This window comes from Pan paniscus, chromosome 2 (genome assembly GCF_029289425.2).
Source record: "Pan paniscus chromosome 2, NHGRI_mPanPan1-v2.0_pri, whole genome shotgun sequence".
Taxonomy (NCBI): Eukaryota; Metazoa; Chordata; class Mammalia; order Primates; family Hominidae; genus Pan; species Pan paniscus.
Genome location: NC_085926.1, coordinates 20,069,147 through 20,089,148, shown reverse-complemented (window position 1 = coordinate 20,089,148; position 20,002 = coordinate 20,069,147). Strand labels below are relative to the sequence as shown.

At 39.2% G+C, this 20,002-nt stretch overlaps 1 protein-coding gene across 3 annotated transcripts in view; it reads right to left on the bottom strand.

Annotated features, from left to right (window-relative positions):
• KAT2B (lysine acetyltransferase 2B) overlaps positions 1-20,002 on the bottom strand; it is a 114,116-nt gene that overhangs the window by 29,057 nt on the left and 65,057 nt on the right. For all 3 annotated transcript variants that reach the window (XM_034955955.3, XM_034955954.3, XM_034955956.3), the window contains 4 exons: positions 13,483-13,674; positions 10,273-10,379; positions 5,537-5,662; positions 2,493-2,629 (listed from right to left, as the gene is read on the bottom strand). In XM_034955955.3, coding sequence (XP_034811846.1) covers positions 2,493-2,629; positions 5,537-5,662; positions 10,273-10,379; positions 13,483-13,674 — 562 coding nt within the window. The remainder of the gene's footprint in view (positions 1-2,492; positions 2,630-5,536; positions 5,663-10,272; positions 10,380-13,482; positions 13,675-20,002) is intronic.

Here is a 20,002-nt window from a genome sequence, read left to right as displayed (position 1 = left end):
TGTATATATTCTTTTTTTTTTTTTTTTTTTTTTTTTTTTGAGACGGAGTCTCACTCTTTTGCCCAGGCCAGACTGCAGTGGCGCTATCTCAGCTCACTGCAAGCTCCACCTCCCGGGTTCATGCCATTCTCCTGCCTCAGCCTCTGGAGCCCGCCACGGCGCCCAGCTAATTTTTTGTATTTTTTAGTAGAGATGGGGTTTCACCGTGTTAGCCAAGATGGTCTCGATCTCCTGACCTTGTGATCTGCCCGCCTCGGCCTCCCAAAGTGCTGGGATTACAGGCTGAGCCACCACGCCCGGCCTCATGTATATATTATTAACACCTCTTTTTAAAGAACAGTTTTCTTTCCAGAGAATATCTGTTGACCTACACTCAACCATAGCTGGAAGCACAACCATGTGCCAGCACTTATGCTCCGCATCTTATTTAATCTGCCTAGTGGTTTGCAAGTAGATGCTCCACAAACAGCTCTTCAGGGAAGGAAGGCCCTAACTGGTGACACTTCATCTCATTAGTCCAGAACTGGCTATCCAGGTAACCAGGTGCCATGGTAGTCAACTTCAAGCTACCAACATATGGAACAACCAGCTCACAAAACTCCTGAAAATTTAACAATTTTCTTGTGCATTCCAGTACAAGCCAGCTCTAGTACACTACTAAATATTAATATATCCAAAATATTTTCAAACATGTGACTGCATCCTGATGTAGTTTGAATGTGTGACCCCTCCAAATCTCATGCTGAAATGCAATCTCCAATGTTGGAGGTGGGGCCTAGTGGGAAGTGTTGGATCATCAGGGCAGACCCCTCATGAATGGCCTAGCACCATCCCCTTGTTGATGAATGAGTTATTGCTCAGTTAGTTCATATGAGATTTGGTGGTTTAAAGGGGTCTGGCTCCTCCTCCTCACTCTCTTGTTCCCTCTCTCACCACGTGATGTGCCTGCTCCCACTTCACCCTGCACCATGAGTATAAGTTCCCTGAGGCCTCACCAGAAGCTGAGCAGATGCTGATGCCATTCTTGTACAGGCTGTGGAACTGTGAGCCAATTAAAGCTCTTTTTTAAAAAAATAAATTACCCAGTCTCAGGTATTTCTTTGTAGCAATGCAATAGACTAGTACAAATCCCCATTTTATAGCTGAAAAAAACCTAAACTCAGCTAATCTGTAATGTTACTAAATCCCTAAAAAACTATAGTCTTAAGCCCTCACAGACTGGACATCTAGAAGGAAATGGAAAGATCAATTTTAGGAAGAGATTTTTCTGTTACAACATTCTGGTTCTCTGAAGTATCCTCAATATCATAAAATAAATATTTAAAGAAACATGACAAATTGAAAATTAACACTGTAATATAATCTCCAAGCCATTTCTTCATTTCCTGGAAGCTGTCAGAAATGTCTTAAGACAGGCATGTCTTAAGAAATGTCATTGTCTTGCATGCCCTCAGATGCAAGGCAATGAGATGACAGCAGCATTTTTACCAAAAATGCCTTACTTGAATCTAATCCTTAGTAAACAATCAACAAATCCAAAAAGAGGGACCTTATACAAAACTAGCGACCAAGACTCTTCACCGATGGCAGTGCTGCAAAAGACCAAAACAAGGCAACAAAGGTTATAACGGACATCATCTGGCTATATGGGAAATTTAAATACGGGAATTTAAATTTAAATATGGGAAATAAAAATATATGGGTTTTATATTAGGCCAGAGGTCAGCAAACTTTTCAGTGAAAAGCCAGATAATAAATATTTCATACTTTGCAAGCCACACATTCCCTGTCTCAATTATTCAAATTTACTGTTGTAATGCAAAGACAGCTGCAGACAATATGTTTCAATAAAACTTTATTTGAAAAAAACAGCCAGTGGACCAGATTTGGCTTGCAGGCTGTAATTCACCAACCCTGTATTAGAAAATATTGTAACCAGGCTAAATTTTCTAAGAGTAATGACTGCATTGTGGTTATGTAAGAGAATAGCTTCCTTATGAGATACAGTACATGCAAAAATAGTTAGGGGTGAAGTATTATGACATGTGTTTTTAATTCTGAAATGGTTCCAAATGGTTCATGGGGAGTGGGGAGAGAAAGAAAAAGAGCATATGGGGAGGCGCAGAGAGAAAGAGAGATAGCAAATGTGGCATAATGTTAACTGCTGAATCTAAGTAAAGAGTCTATGGATTTTTATTACAGAATTTTTGCAACATTTACGAGGGCTTGAAATTTTTCAAGATAAAAAGCTGGGAACGATGCCTTCAACTGTGAGATTATTAGTAAGTGGACCTGTGATGTGATATTCATCAAGGGGAATTACCTCTTGATCAGTTGTTCCTGCCCTCTCCACACTGACCACCAGGTTAAATGCAAACCAGGGTAGCATAACATGTTAACTCTCAGCATTAGCATCCCCACTTCTGACAGCTGGAGTGGCCAGGAGAGCAGAAGAGGTCTACCAGCTGGCTGCCCAGGTTTACCCTGCTGACCTCTGGTCCAAGCATTGCTGCAGGGTCCGTGATGGTAGACATAACCTCGTTGATTAATTCCATCGGAATATCCCCCATAACTCGGGGTTTCTTGGCCTCCTCCAGAACATGAGAATCAGTCATTTTCCTCTTTTCTCCTATGATGATCAAAATAAAAGGCAAACAATGGGTGGTTCTAAACACAAAACAAATAATACACGCCAACTAATTTTCTAACAGCATTGATGGGCATGGAGGTCAACTCTATCTTTACCACCAGGGGAAGGGGTGACAAAGGAAGACAGGAAAGAGAGCCATTGTGAGCTCACAATAACTGCCAACCCAATTCATTCTGAATATTTTCTACCTTCTATGATGATTTTTAACTAGATACATGAAATGTTAAGGCACATGTTCCTTCATCTGCAAATGCAAAGGGGTGATTCTAGCTATTGTTTGTTAGTACTCTCTAATATAGTCTCTTCAAGGTCAGAGAACATGGTCCATATGACACCAAAACGTCAAAATGTATTGAAATTTTTACCTTATGACCTAAAATAAGACCAATCTTTTGTGAATGTGCAGTGTCTTCTTGGAAAGAATGTGTATTTTCATATTTTGATCTCTATAACTCCATTAGCTCAAGCTTACAGATCATGTTGTATGGATATCAGTAAGAGCCTTACTGATATTTTTGTCTGTTTGACCTATGAATTACTCAGTTGTTTGTTTAAACCCTAACCGTTGGTTGATTTCATTATTTCTCCTTGTAGTCATGTTAATCCACCCCGCCCCCGCCGGCATCCCACCATATATGTACGGAAATCAGTTTGCATTAGGCTTTGGGCTTTATTGGTTAGTTATTGCTATGTAATAAACCAACCCCAAATGAGTCTTAAACCATAATAACTTACTATCATAGCTCATTCATTTCGTATGTTTCCTGACGGGTGGCTGATTTCAGCTCATCTCATTCAATCTTGGCAGGCTTGCTCATGAGTCTACCCACTGATTGGAATCTCTGTGCTGGGCTTGGCTATACACACACACACACACATATGCAAATGTGTATGTATGCATATATATTATGTATATATAGCTATATATTTGAAATATACCATAAATTATTTTTAATAAAATTATGGATTTAATTTTTTATTATAAAATGACACACTTTATCTTTTACAATGCTTTTTTGCCTTAAAATGATGCCTCACAAAGTGAGCAGGGCCACTAGCCTATCAAGTAGATGCAATCTCACCATTCCACACAATAGGAGAGCCATGCAAAGGCAGAGAGAACTTTCTTCCGCTTTCCTCATGAGATTGCATGGTAGTTTTTTTCTCCTTTCTATTCTCATGTTTGGTTTTTCCAGTTTTTTCCAGACATAACATGTATTTATTTTTACAAGTAAATTTTTTGAATTTTTAAGATGTCTAGATCTAATTTATTTCCTCACATGTGAATCCCACTGCTATCTCAATATAACATTCTCCACATAGCAGTCTCACTATCTCTAGTTGAAAAGGAGCAGAACAGTATAAAGTAACTTGACTGTAGAAGATTCTTCCAGAAGTATTACATATTATTTACTAAATCACTTTTGTCGAGTTCTTTTTTTTTTACAATTTTTTGTTGTTTGTTTTTGGAGACAAGTAACAATATTTTCAGACATCTGACCAATAAGTCCTCAAATTCCATGATTCCCTAAGAGTAATGCTGAAAACTATTTATTTCATAGCTGGGGGTTGTACTTGATATGCCCTCTGCTTGTTAGACTGCTAATGGTGTTTATGATTTTTTTTAAAAAATCTGAGGCTGAATCCAAGCTCACTGGTAAAGAGTTTCTGCATGGATTAGTGATATCTCCCTTGGAAGTGAAAGGGAATGGTGGCATATGCTAAATATATGGTACTTCTTATATTATAAGGTCCTCTTCTTTCCCTCTTTCATGGTACTTCTTTTATTTAAAAATTTGGTCACATCCAAGATTTGCCTGATGTCAAGTCTGTGGACAGAAATGCAACCTTCAAAACATTCTCTAACTGTGAAATGCTTCTAGGATCAAGAGATATTTTTGCCCATGTGGTAGATTACATTAATGGCCAAATTCTTTACCCTCCTGGTATCTACACTCTTTGCTATGTGACTTTGCAGTTATTCCTACGAAAGGAATAGACTACCTTTTTCCACTTCTCCACCTCTCAACTCTGAGTTCAACTACGTGACTTGCTTTGGACGACAGAATGAGGCAGAAGTCAGCAGGGTATGGTGGCTCACACCTATAATCCCAGCACTTTGGGAGGCCGAGACAGGTAGATTACCTGAGGTCAGGAGTTTGAGACCAGCCTGACCAATATGGCAAAAACCCATCTCCACCAAAAATACAAAAATTAGCCGGGCATGATGGTGGGCACCTGTAATCCCAGCTACTCAGGAGACTGAGGCAGGAGAATCGCTTAAACCCAGGAGGCAGAGGTTGCAGTGAGCTGAGATCGCACCACTGCACTCCAGCCAGGGTGACAGTGTGAGACTCTGTCTCAAAGAAAAAGAAAAGAAAAGGAAAAAAAAAAAAGAATGTGGCAGAAGTGGTGGTTTACAAGTTCCGAGCCTAGGCTTCAAGAGACTGTGTATTTCTTCCTGCTCTCTCTCATCACAAGAAGGACATGTTCTGGGTAGCCCAATAGTCCCAGGAAAATTATGAGAAATATGTGAAGCAGAGTTGCTTCAGCTTAAGTGCTCTAGCCAAGCCAAGCCCAAAACAGAGATTATAATCAATGGGTAACTTGCAAGCAAGCCCAGCCAAGACTGAGTGAGACTAGCTGAAATCAGCCAATTCTCAGGCAACACACCAAATGAGTGAGCTATGACAATAAGTTATTACAGTTTTAAGATAGCAATAACTAACCAGTACAGCCAAAAGCCTAATACAAAGTTATTTCTAGCTGTTAAAATCCTGGACATGCACAATCTGTACTTGGTTCAAGTCTACCTTTTGCACTCCTCAGGTAATGGCGCTCCTGGAGCAAGTCACAGCCCTCTCTTATCCCCTCTTCAGAGCTTACCTGGGTTTGCCTCAAGTCCAGAAGAGGCTTTGCAGGCAGGACTGCTGCTCCCTGCGCTTGGCTGCTCAAGGGAAGATGAGGTTGAATTGTATGAAATTGTCCCAGCCACAGGAGGTGGATTGATAACTGCCCCGGCAAAAGGAGAAGAAGGTGTTAGATGACTGACTCCTTTCTTAGGCAACAAGAAACGAAGTGCACATGGGACCACCCCACTCCTGCCCAATGCCACAAAATAAGTCATCTTTAAAACATAAGCCACAAGGCATCAAGATAGTAAAGACAGCAGGGACTATAACTCATTAAATAGAATAAGGATATCTGAGTCTATATTGATAAAATAATAAATGAATACATAAATAAATTAGTGGAGATGAGAAAAGCTCAAGAATACCAACAAAGAAATAAGGACGGAGTTATGGTAGTTAGTAAAAAAAAAAAAAAAAAAAATCACTATTTGGCAGCCACCATATGATAACTGATTTGGGGAAGATCATGTGTGTAGGCTAAAACCTATGAGTATAATTTTGATGAAGACAAGATATTTATACAGTCTCAAAATATCTCCCCACAAAAGTATTTTTTTGATTAAAAAGGAAAGGTGGTAATACTGCAGTGGAGAAAGCTGGTGACCACCACCAGAACCATGTGATCAAACTTAATACCAACAATGATGGGACAAGCCAACATCATATGCCTCCTGATGCAATGGAAAAATTGCAATAAACCACATTATTGAGACAAGAGGCAAAAACAGAAGACAACATATAGCTTAGGTAACTATACTATATCAATGTTACGTTTGCTGACAGAAAACTATAGTTTTTATGTTAGAGAATATATGAGAGACATCAAAATTACTAAAGGGGCATGATGTTTGTAACTTTCAACTAATTTAGGAGAAAAAATATATATAATATATATTTGTATTTATATATAACGTATAAATATATATATTATATATATAGTTCGCTCTCTTTTTTTTTTTTTTTTTTTTTTTGACACAAAGTTTCGCTTTTGTCGCCCAGGCTGGAGTGCAGTGGTGCCATCTTGGCTCACTGCAACCTCCTCTGCCTCCCCGGTTCAAGCTATTCTCCTGCCTCAGCCTCCCGAGTAGCTGAGATTACAGGTGCCTGCCACAACTCCCGGCTAATTTTTTGTATTTTTAGTAGAGATGAGGTATTGCCATGTTGAGCAGGCTGGTCTCAAACTCAAACTCCTGACCTCAGGTGATCCGCCCACCTAAGCCTCCCATAGTGCTGGGATTACAGGTGTCAGCCACCACGCCTGGCCTATATAGCTCTCTTTCTCTTTTTTTCTCTCTCTCTACTCTTCCCCTAAGTTTTATATATACATATACACACACATACACACACACACACACACACACAAATTTAGGAGAAAATATATATAGCTATATATAAATAATTATTTATTTATATATAAATAATATATTTACATATTTTTGTAAAAATGTAAATATATTTACATATTTAGATATGTAAATATATAGTATATTATATATAAATTAAAACTATATAATATATTTTATATATATTTAATTTTTTTCTCCTAAATTTTTTTTTATATATACATGTAAATAACTTAGGGGAAGAGTGGAGAGAGAATTAAAGAGAAAAAGAAGGGATAGAGAAAGGGTAATAATAAAGCAAGGATGGCAAAATGTTAACAATTGGTTTATAACCCGGTAAAGCATATAAAATACACAGGATTTCTCTGTCACCTTCTTGTAACTCTACTAAAAATATACAGGATTTCTTTGTCCTCTTCTTGTAACTCTGTGAGTTTGATAGTATTTCCAAACAAAAAGGGTTTTTTTGTTTTTGTATTTTAGAAAAGGCCATTGTAAAAAGTAGGATGCTGCTTTGCTAGCTGCGTTGCTGACTGGTAGCTGATGAGGTGAGAGGTGACGAGGGGTACAGACATTCTCAATAACACTGGTCACATACAGGACACAGCATGGCAGTACAGACAATTGTGAGAGAGAACGTTCATCTACGTTTCAACACAGCCACAGTTCAGTCAACAAGGACATTCCCAGAAGCCAAGAAGGCAATAAAATAAGTAAACCAAGCAAGAGAGATACCAAACCATAGCACTTCTAACTGAATAGCCAGTGGTTTGTCAAAAATCAGAATATACTAAAGTGCCAGACTCTATGTTTTTTTCTCCCAATATATAGGCCTTCTGAATTTCAAACCATACTGGAGTGATTCTGAACAAAGAGAAAGCTCTGGTGATTCAGAAGACATCTGAGTATCTTGTAAAATTTCAGGTTCATCCTTATGAATGTCATTTATCACAGTTGCATCGATATGCAGACATGCTAATTAAGTAGATGATTACACTCTTCTGTTCCCCCAAGAGAACACATTGCAATTACAGTAGAACAAGAGAAGACAGCCCACTTCTGATGGCTTCAGGTAATACTAAAGTGTACACGCCAACTTAACTTGGTGACAACCTTAGCCACAGAAAAACGAATAAAATTCCCATAGGGTCACAGGCAACAACCTCTTCCTTCTCCATCCTGTACTATGACAGATAACAATGTGGCTGGAAGTTGAGCAGACTGGAGAATTTTGAGCAAACAAGGGTCAAGGGGAGTTTTCACACACAGAAATCCTCTCCACAGACCCACCAAAGGAGAACTATGTTGATCCTGCTGAATAACTTTGGTCCCCCACTGCCTGAGGGAGGAAACTGTTCTTCACTCATTCCTTCCACAAGTGTATGCTGTATATTGGCAGCACACACCAAGATGGTGTGATGTAGTGGTTAGAGTTCTGGCTCTCTTAATACAGTGTAATATTTAGGAATTAGATACGGATGTGAAACCCAATTCCATCACTTACAAGGTCTATCTTGGGCAATTTGTTGCTCCTCCCTGAGCTTCTATTTCCTCAACTATGTAAAGGAGATCATAATTCCAACTTCCCAGGGTTTGTGAAAAGGCTTAGATACCAAGGAAGCATCTTAGCTGAGCACTTAATAAATGTATCAATTATTGTGACAAAACTGGGTCTCTGACCATCAAAAAGCTGCATTCACAGGAGATGAAAAGACATACAGAAAAAAAGGGGCTAGGATAATATGAGGTGAGAATTGTCTAACACAGTCATTCTCAAATGTTGCTGCATATTAAAATTACCTGGGGAGCTTTTTAAAAGTCCCAATGTCCAGGCCACACCCCAGGACAATAATCTCACACTCTCTTGGAACGGCACTCAGAAAACAGTATACAGTGCATTTCAAATTCCATGGGTGATTCCATTGTGCTGCCATGTTTGAGAACCATGGATAGGATATATTCAAGGCTCTATGAAAGTCTGGAAGAAAAGAGATCCAGTCCTTGCTAGAGGGGATGGGAGAACTTAGGGAAGAGTTTGCAGAAGAAATACCATTTGAAAGTTAGGTGAGATCAAATCCAAGGTAAAGTGAATAGCACAGGTACAGAGGGAGCAATGCAAAGGATATGTCCAGTAACCACAGAAAACATGTCCACTAAATGCTGACTGCTCAACTGTAGAAGAAACATGTAATAGGCACAGACAGGCCCCAAAGCACTACAGGTTTTGGACCAGAGATACATGAAATTACGATCTCAGGTTAGGAAAAAAAAAAAGGACACAAAGATGTTTTTGACATGTTTTTGGTAATGAGCTCAAACAAAAAGAGTATGATTCAAATAAAATTCCTCATTCACTAGTACTTTGGTTTGTAGGGATTTAGTTATATTTACACCTAAACTTGAGGTTCAGATGAAAACCTTTTTCAAAAATCACCTCTCAAATGCATTATGCTGAATTAAAGTTATCAGTCTCAAAAAGCTATCTACTATATGATTCCACTCCTATGACATTCTGGAAAAGGCAAAACTGTAAGAACAAAAACACAGATCACTGGTTCCCAGAGCTGGAGGTAGGACTATGAATGCACTATAGAGAAGTACAAGGGAATCTGTCTGGAAGGAGGCCACTGTTCTATATTTTGATGGCAGTGGTCATTACTCAAGTATATGTGTTTGTCAAAACACAGTACAGTAAAAAGAGTACATTTTACTATATATAAATTATACTTCAATTTTGTTTTTAAGGCAAGAATAAATCATTTTTTCTTTGCTGGAGGCATTAGAGGCAATACTCACAAGCCCCCATATTACACATTGACCTAGAGCACTACAAAAAACTCTTGACATCAAAATTTTGCATCCTGTCTTTCCCCATGGCCAGATATAAACTGCTTTGGCATTTCTTGCCAAACCTCTCCATGGAGTCTTCCTAGTGTCAAAGGCAGGAATTCAGATCCTCTTTCTGGGATCACTATGACTCCAGAAGGCATCTGTCTTCCTTCCTCACAAAATGCCAACTGATGCCACTGGCTGATTTAAGCAATAGCAAGGATGCCCTGCCCCACAGGGAAGTAGTTCACATCCTGAGACTCAAGACTGCCGCTTTCACTCACTATCCACCATTATACCTGGTGGTAACTTGATGTATAAAACAGACATCATAGATTAAGAGGTCAGACTGAGACTTGATTCCTAGGTGTATCTAGCCATCGACTGAGACTATAATTGGGTTTGAAAATAGCCAGCATTTGACTATAGAGCTAAGCTCATTTGACTATAGAGCTAAGTATAAGTTGCAGTGAACTGCAACTTACACTTCAGGTTGGCCTTCCTGGTTGTTCTCTGATTCATGTAAAAGGAAACTTACCTGTTTGGATGCCTAGCTGGCTGGTTCTGGAAGAGGCTGAGAGAAAATCCTGATCCCAGATGGGAGAGTTTTGACTATATACTTCTTCTTCTAGCATGGACAGAAATCTAGACACAAGAGTAATAGCAATAAGATTTAAAAAAAAAACTGCCGTAAGGATAACAGCCCTAATTATCTGTGGCAATCACCTTAACATCAGCGTCTCAAACCTTCAATCAGAAATATAATGGAGAATTACAACTCAAATTATGATTTAGTTGGGCAGCCCTGGTATATTCAAATACAGAAATGCATTTATACAAATGTTTACTCTTTTGACCCTGCATAGCTTAACACAGCACAGGATACAGACATATGAATTACATCAGTAGAAATGCATTAATCTTCCTCAGTGAATCTCAGAGCACGATTTCAGCCCTCCATATAGCTGCACTGTCACTGTCATTACCATCATAAAAGTTACTAATATTTATCGAGTGCTTGCTTTGTGCCTGCACTGCTCTAAGAACTTCTTACTGAATCCTCACATCAACCCTATGAGTTATATATTCTATTTTTATTTGTCACGCACATATATAGCTCTTACTACATGATAGGCAGTGTTGTAAGTGGTTGATGTATATTAACTCACTTGATCTTTATAACGACCCTATGAAATAAAATTCATACCCATTTCACAGATGAAGAAACTAGGGCACAGAGAAGTTAAATATTTAGATCAAATTCCCACAACTAGTAAATGGCAGGATCAGGATTGGAACCAGTGATTAATTACTATGCTAACTTTAAACTAAATGGATCTCAAGTTTTGGCAACCCATAGAATCATCTGGAAACCTTATTAGAAATACAGATGCTTATCAGAATAGGGCAGGTGATTTAAAAAGAATAAAAAATTAAAAGAGAAAAAAAGAGAAAAGAAATACAGATACCTAAGTCCCTCTGAGGCTTACTGAATTTTTTTCACCAATAAATGGGGGAAAAACAGAAATATCTAAAAGCACTAAAAATAGTTCAGAGTGGTGAAGCTATCAGTGGTCTTCTTCTTCATTTTTTCCCTGAACCAAATTTTCTTCACTTTTAGAATGAAATATAGATACACAACTTAAAAAAAAAAAAAACAAAAACACTTTGTAAATAGGTGAATGGGGAAAGAGGCACACATTAAAGCCAAGTGGAAAAAAAGGCAGCACATATGAAGAATAGGAAGATAAGAATGTAAGCCCTGAAAACACATCTGAGAATTGCAGAGACCTCCCTGGGTGCTGGGAAGCCGGTCCCAGCTCTCACTCTGAAACAGTGCCCAAGACTCAAATAATACCTCAGGCTTCAACATGTGTGGTTCTGCTGCCAAAACTGTAGGTATAAATCCCCAATAGCCTTAAATGTTGTCATATTCGGTGAAAAGGATTTAAAAGGAGAAGTGGGTGGTAGTTTTACCCCACCATTAGTAATAGAGAAGAAAAGAAGGCAGCATTGATGTTTTAGCTCCTAGCATAAGCATGACAGAACTATGGGCTGAGGGAACAAAACACACTATAATTAGCAAATATCTGCAAGAAGCAAAATGAATTTGTTATGGGAAAAAAATTTATTATGCAAAGTAACTAAAATTTCTCTTTAAATACCATAACAGGTGTTGGGAAGGGAGGAGTCTTCTTTGTACCTTGACTCAGACACAGAATGACAACTATCACCTGAAAACATAAAATGCTGCTTATATGGCAAATGTAATAGATACATAAGTAAGAAAACTGCTTCAATCTCTAAGGAAAGGAGCTTACATCAGTTAAAAGACACTGAAATACATGAGTGTGCCCTAATTTCATAACCCATTTTGGGAGCAACATCCAAACTGCAGTTTAAGTGCTTCAGAATCTCCCTCCACAGAGGACAACAAAATGTTCATGTCATGACTTAGTCTCATGTACTGGTTCTCTAAAGAAAAATTTGACAATCAGGTTGTTGAAATATTTGTGCAAATATTGGGTGTTTGGCCAAAGCCCATCAGAATTACCCATGACATCTATCTAAGGTTTAGGACTTGGGTTAAACTGCCAAGGAATCTTCAGTCAAATTCTGTCAGAAAACCATTTTATTTTTGTTGTTTTGAACCTAACTTATTGTTATGAATTAAAACTCTATCTTCACTGAGACAAAAATTCCATAATCTAATAACACTATCTGAATAATAAAAATCTAGTTTCTCAAACAAAACAGTGTTTCATCAATCTTTGATCAAAGAATATTTCCTCTCAAATTCTATTCTCTACATCAGCAGTTCAGAATGGCATGGGGAAGGAAGGCTATATCATACCTAGCCAGCCTTTTCAAATTACGCCTTTTACCTTCCTGACCAAGCGCTGATCTAGGCGGAATGATAATCACAGAATGAATTGTCTCATTCATTTCTCACTGTTACTGCTCCATGAGAAGTCATCGACTGCACCCTTGGCCTATCTCACCAGCATCCAACTGCTTAGCTTAAATTTTTGGTTTTTAGCATTAAAAATGCATTTCCAAGGCCAATGGTGCAGCACTGCAACTTTCTATTGCTTTGCAGCATTTCCTTCCATTTAAAATATTTAAATGATCATTTATGCCTTGGAGCTCTGACAGGTGCAAGAAGCAAGGAGCACCAAAGTATGCCTATTCTACAAGAAATTTAGTATAGAGGTTCATCACGCTGAAGGAGCTCTCTATTCCTCTTCATCCCTGCTTTTGCAGTCTAGTTTCCAAAGAGTGGGGGCAAGTCTACTATAGCTGAGGCAGGGATGGTTCACCAGTGCTTGGAAAAAGTTGGAGAAATTGAATGGAAAAAAAAAAAAAAAAGCCACTTGAGCTCTTTTGCACCATTTCTGAGTGGCTGGAAAATGTACCTAAACATTCTCCCTCATCGTCCTAGAGCTTCCTGGCCGCTGAATATACAAAAGAAAGCACTGCCCCATTCTATGTGAGTCAGAGACAATGACTCAGGTAGGACGAGGAGGGGATAAGGGAGCAATGACGGCAGTCAACCCAAAGTCAGGCTAATAAATGGACTGGAAAATACCCAAGAAGATTCACAAAGGGAACTGAGGGTCTTTTCTCCCACCCCCTTGGAATGTTTCTTCTATCATTTCCGATCTTGTTATTTATGCAGGCTTTGGCATTGTATTTAGCAACCTCAAGCTCTGGGATCAAACAAAGACCAGCAAAAACTCTCCCTTACTTTGGGAAATGAGTGAGGATTAGAGTTCGTTTTTCAAGAGGCAGTTTATCTTTTTCCTGTCTTGCTTGTTCCAGGAGTTGTCGCCTCATAACAGTGAAGACCGAGCGAAGCAATGTTCTCCCAAACACCTGTGTGGTTTCGTACCGAGGTAGACTGTCACAGAACTGTGGCACGTTGCAGTAACACAGCCACCTGTGACAAGAGAAGTCAAGCACCATAAATATCTCGTAAACCCCCAGGTCATCGGAAATATTCAATTATGTTTATCTCGTACTATTAACTATAGCAGAAAAAAACTAGGCCTGCAATAACAAGCAACAATATCCCTGCCAGCTAGTGAAACTTGGGAATGCAATTAGATTACCCTTACATCACCACTTGTGTCTAATTCTGTTAAAAATCACCTTATTCTGCAGCATCATACAGTGAGTCCTGGAATGAAACAGCCCCTGGGATCAAATTCCAGCTGTGCCACTTAACTAGCTGCATAACTTTGAAAATTTGATTACGCTATTTAGCCTTTCTTTCCTTACCTGTAAAATGGGGACAACAATAATACCTACTTCATTGGGTTCTTGTGAGCATTAAATGAAATACTGTATATAAAGTGTATAGTATAACTGGAGTTACTGGCACATTAATGGTAGTTTAGATAAAAGAAAAAATTAAAGGAGAAGCTGAGGAAGACCCTTTTGTGAAAGAATCAGAATTAACCACCTAGTCCTTTGAGTAAAATGTAAGATTTATTTAAAATGCCTACACAGCACTTATCGGAGGTTTGGTGGGAAGATAATGATCTTCAGGACTGTTTAAAACTCAGTCAAAAATGTAGGAAGTATTAAGCTTCTACCATTTGTCGCCTAGGTACATTTTTCAATGACTCAGACTCAAAGTCAAAAATGCACCTCAGCATCACTGCACGACGCTGGAGAGGACCCAGACCAGAGGGAAGCCAGGACTTTTCTTGAGATGTGACCACAGTTCTAGGGTACACTGACAATACAGGTCATCTAATTTAGAAAGTGCATTCGGCCAACATACAGTGGAGAGTAAAAGTCTATTCAAAAATAAACCTCTTTTTCTTTCTTTTTCTTTTTTTTTTTTTTTTTTTGAGACAGGGTCTCACTGTGTCACCAAGGCTGGAGTGCAGCGGTACAATCTCGGCTCACTGCAACCTCTACCTCCTGGGCTCAAGTGACCCTCCTACCTCAGCCTGCCAAACAGCTGGGACCACAGGCATGCACCACCACATGTGGCTAATTTTTTCTTATTTTTTGTAAAGACGGGGTTTCACTATGTTGCCCAGGATTGTCTCGAACTCCTGGACTAAAGAGATCCACCCACCTCGGCTTCCCAAAGTGCTGTGATTACAGGCATGAGCTACCAAACTGAGACAACCCTATTTTTTTTTTATCTCCCAGAAGTGAAGATGTGAATTTCCCAGGACCCAAAAACATAAATATAACAGTGGTAGCCATGGAGGGTGGCACCAAACGAGGAAAAGGTCAAAAAGCATTATTCCACAGATTCTTATTCCTTCAGAGCAGACCCAAATCATCCTCTCCTAGGAAAGGACTGCCTTCCAAAGATCAAACCTCTCCTCCCTATGTGCTTTCCTGTTCTCCTTTCAAATGGGAGACAGCTTTCTAATGCGCCCAAGCTGCTACAAAAAGCTCCCAATGAACTTTGAGCCCTTTAATGAAGAGAGGAATAATATTAATTTATTCATGCTCCTGACTTTTTTTTTTAAATCTTATTCTGCATTATAAAATATTTTGCCTGTATGTGTGCTAGTGGTGGAAATGGTGGTGGCTGTGGCAGTGGTTCACCTTTGGAGAAAAAGCTTTCATTAGTGTTAGTTCATCTGCCTACATTAAAAATTAACCTAAAATTTCTGCTACTATTTCTATGTCTTCTCTCAACTTTTTTCCTTTAATAATTTACACCCAAATGTTGTTTATGTTTACAATACTGAAATGGGTATCTTAAGTGTTAATGTTGTTGTCTTTTGTCTGAAACAGTGATCTTGGTAGCAGAAAAAAATTATAAAGTGCATTTATTTTGTAATTCATAAGGTGCTTCATATAGAAATTCATTGCTTTCAAAGCCAATTGTTTGCTAGATGTTAGTCTGTGGCCACTTAATTAAGTTAAAAGAATGGGCTGGCTAGGCATGGCATGGTGGCTTACACCAGTCATCCCAGTGCTTTGGAAGGCCCAAGCAGGAAGATCGCTTGAGCCCAGGAGTTCAAGACCAGCCTGGGCAACATAGTAAGATGCCCATCTCTACAAAAAGTTTAAAAATCAGCCAGATGTATTGGCACATACCTATAGTCCTAGCTACCTGGGAGGCTGAGGAGGTAGGATCACTTGAACCTAGGAGTTCTAGGCTGCTGTGAGCTATGATTGTGCCACTGCAATGCAGCCTGGGTGACAGAGTGACAGAATGAGACACTGACATGCTATCTATTTATCTATCTATCTATCTATCTATCTATCTATCTGGGGCTGAGGGGAAGTCAGATCAAATAACTAGTAATGAAACTATAGAGTTAAACAGTCACAGATCTTCATAATCAGAAGTTCAATTTCGTGAGACTTAGGCAATCACAAGACTATCTGTAAGAATTAATATGGTCGTGTCTTTCATGTCTTGCTTAACAATGGGAATACATTCTGAGAAATGAGTCAGGTGATTTTATCATTGTGCAAACACTGGAGAGTGTACCTACACAAACCTAGATGGTAGAACCTACTACACACTTGGCACCTAGGCTCTATGGCAGAGGTCCCCAACTTTTTTGGCACCAGGGATTGCTTTCATGAGAGACAATTTTTCCATGGCTGGGGGGTAGAAGGGATGGTTTCCAGATGAAACTGTTCCACCTCAGATCATCAAGCATTAGACTCTCAGAAAGAATGTACAGCTTAGATCCCTCACATGCACAGTTCACAATAGAGTTCAGGCTCCTATGAGAATCTAATGCCACCACTGATCTGACAGGAGGTGGAGCTCAGGCTGTAATGCTCACTCGCCCACCACTCACTTCCTGCTGTGCAGCCCGGTTCCTAATGAGCCAAGGACCTATGGTGGACCATGGCCCAGGGGTGGGGGACCCCTGCTCTATGGTCTAGTCTATTGCTCTTAGGCTGCAAACCTGTACAGCATATTACTGTACTGAATACTACAAACAACTGTAACATAATGGTAAGTATTTGTATATCTAAATATACCTAAACATAGAAAGGTACAGCAAAATTTTGGTATAATCTTAAAGGACTACTGTCATTATATGTGGTCCATTGCTGACTAAAACGTTGTTATGCAGATCCTAAATTTTAAAAATAACAAAATATGTCCAATCTTCTGCAATGAAAGGTTTAAAGATTTATTGTCCAATAAAGCTTTCACTGATGATGGGGATGATTCTATGTCTCTGCTATCCAATACAGTAGCCACCAGCCATTGGTAACTATTGATCACTTGAAATGTGGCTAGTATGACTGAGAAGTTTAACTTTTAATTTTATTTAATCAATTTCAATTTTACTTTTAAATGGAAACAGTGTAAAATGTTTTCCCATTAAACACAACTTGATTGTTCTAGTAGGACTCCATTTAGTTTTAACTGTTTAAAATTTAGCTACTGAATTAAGATGTGTGAAAAATACACACTGGATTTGGCCAGGTGCAGTGGCTCACACCTGTAATCCCAGGACTTTGGGAAGTTGAGGCAGGTGGATTACCAGAGGTCAATAATTCAAGACCAGCCTGGCGAACACGATGAAACCCCATCTCTACTAAAAAATATAAACATTAGCCAGGCATGGTGGCAGGCGCCTGTAGTCCCAGCTACTTGGCAGCCTGAGGCAGGAGAATCGTTTGAACCTGGGAGGCAAAGGTTGCAGTGAGCTGAGATCATACCACTGTACTCCAGCCTGGGAAACACAGCAAGACTCCAACTCAAAAAAAAAAAAAAAAAAGGAAAAAGCAAAATAAACACTGGATTTGGAGGTTTGAAGGACTCAGTACTAAGAAAGTAAGCATACATCCTTAATAATTTTTCACAACGGTTACATGGTGAAATTATATTTTTGTGGGTTTTTTGTTTTTGTGGTTTTTTTTTTTTTTTTTTTTTTTGAGACATAGTATTGCTCTGTGCCCCAGGCTGGAGTGCAATGGCATGATCTCGACTCACTGCAACTTCCACCTCCCCATTCAAGCAACTCTCCTGCCCCAGCCTCCCAAGTAGCTGGGATTACAGGTGCCCGCCACCATGCCTGGCTAATTTTTGTATTTTTAATAGAGACAGGGTTTCACCATGTTGGCCAGGCTGGTCTTGAACTCCTGACGTCAAGTGATCCACCCGCCTTGGCCTCCCAAAGTGCTAGGATTACTGGCGTGAGCCACCGCTCCCAGCTGAAATGGTATTTTTGATATACTGGGTAAAAAATATATATATTATTGGCCAGGTCTGGTGGCTCATGCCTATAATCCCAGCACTTTGGGAGGCCGAGGAGGGCAGATTACTTAAGGTCAGGAGTTCGAGATCAGCCTGGCCAACATGGTGAAACGCCATCTCTACTAAAAATACAAAAATGAGCCAGCTGTGGTGGCGCATGCCTGTAATCCCAGCTACTCGGGAGGCAGAGGCAGGGGAATGGCTTGAACCCAGGAGGTGGAGGTTGCAGTGAGCCAAGATTGCACCACTGCACCCCAGCCTGGGCGACACAGCAAGACTCCGTCTCAAAAAATATATATATATATGTATCTATATATACACACATAAAATTCAAAATAATTTCTTATATCTATTCATTTTATACGTAGCTACCAGAAAATTTTTAATTATATATCTGGCTTGCATTTTTGGCTCATATTATATATCTACTGGACAGTGCTGATTTAGAGTCTAAACAGCATTTCCATCTGAGGAGAGATCTGCAGATGTCTAAGGCTCTAAGACTGACATTATTTCTGATACAAAGATGATAGGTTATAAATATTATCATAAAATCCTAAAAAGTTATCCAAAAGTGCTTTAACAGGTTATTCAATCTTCCCAGGGTAGAAGACAGCATAGATTGTTATTAGCTAGTAAAAATGTTCAAATAATGGGCTTTCATTCATTTCCTCAAAGTCATTTTATAGACCTCAATTTATACTTTTCAGCTTTTTCTTAACTTCCAAGATTAATCTTATTTTGTAATCTGTTAAATTCACTGTAGATTAAGACAATGAGGCTGAGTCAATGTGTGTGTGTGTGTGTGTGTGTGAGAGAGAGAGAGTGTGTGTGTGTGTGTGTGTACTTCTGGTGTTGTTTTAATAAATTGATTGATATTATTATTGCACATAGTGAGACAGAAAGAAGGAAACGGACATGCATGAGCACATGTATTCCTCCAAAGAAGTAACTGTGGAAAAGATTTTACCTACATGACTGATTTCAGGTCTACTAAAAAGAAGCAAAATGATAGTTCGTTCATTTTTGTATGTCTAATAAAGCTGGTATTTCCATGCTATTTTCTTACTGTTCAAATAACTCCCAGATTTTTCACATCATGATGATGATTTGTAACTTCTGTGAACAGAATTTAAAAATGTGAACACAGAAGACCATGTCATTCTACTGACTTGCTGAACTGAAAATCCTGTGGTTTTCAGGAATAAACTGACCTGCCCTAGTTCACAGGGACTGAGGCCCAGTTACTTAATTAAAGTCCAGACTAGAAGTCAGATCTCCTGTTTCCTAGTGTTCTTTCCATGCTTCCTGATAAATCTGTTCTAGACTTACACGTCTAATAATGAATGCTCAGTATACATGGCAATAGGCTGTACATCATAGAAGAATGGCTAAATAAAACTGTTTCCCAAAAACAAGTTAGTTCTAGCTAACTTGCTATGTATTCTTTTTCTTCTTCTTTTTTTTCTTTTCAGACAGGGTCGTGCTCTGTCGCCCAGGCCGGAGTGCAGTGGTAGGATCATGGACGGCTCCATGCAGCCTTGACCTCCCGGGCTCAAGCAATCCTCCCACCTCAACCTCCAGAGTCGCTGGGACCACAGGCTCATGCCACCACAGGCACATGCCACCACACCCAGCTAGTTTTTTATTTTTATTTTTGTAGAGATGAAGTCTCATTCTGTTGCCCAGGCTGGGCTCAAACTCCTGGGCTCAAGCGATCCTCTTGCCTCAGCCTCCCAAAGTTGCTGGGATTACAGGCATCAGCTACTGCACACAGCCGCTCTGTATTCTTATGAAACATCTCCCCAGTGTGGGGGTAAGCTTCAACTTTCAAAAGTTCTACACAGTTCAAAATCTAAGACTAATTACTTGCACTTTCCTTCAGCAGCCTGTTGGACAGTTGTATTTTAAGAAGTCATAATCCTCTGACACTTTCTTTTTAGGTTATTTCTTCATGGCATTAAATAGTGTACTATCATGAAATTCAGGAACTTCAAAATATTTGCCCACATTTTTTTCTATAACCACAATGCTCCTGGGAGTATATATAAGGTACAGT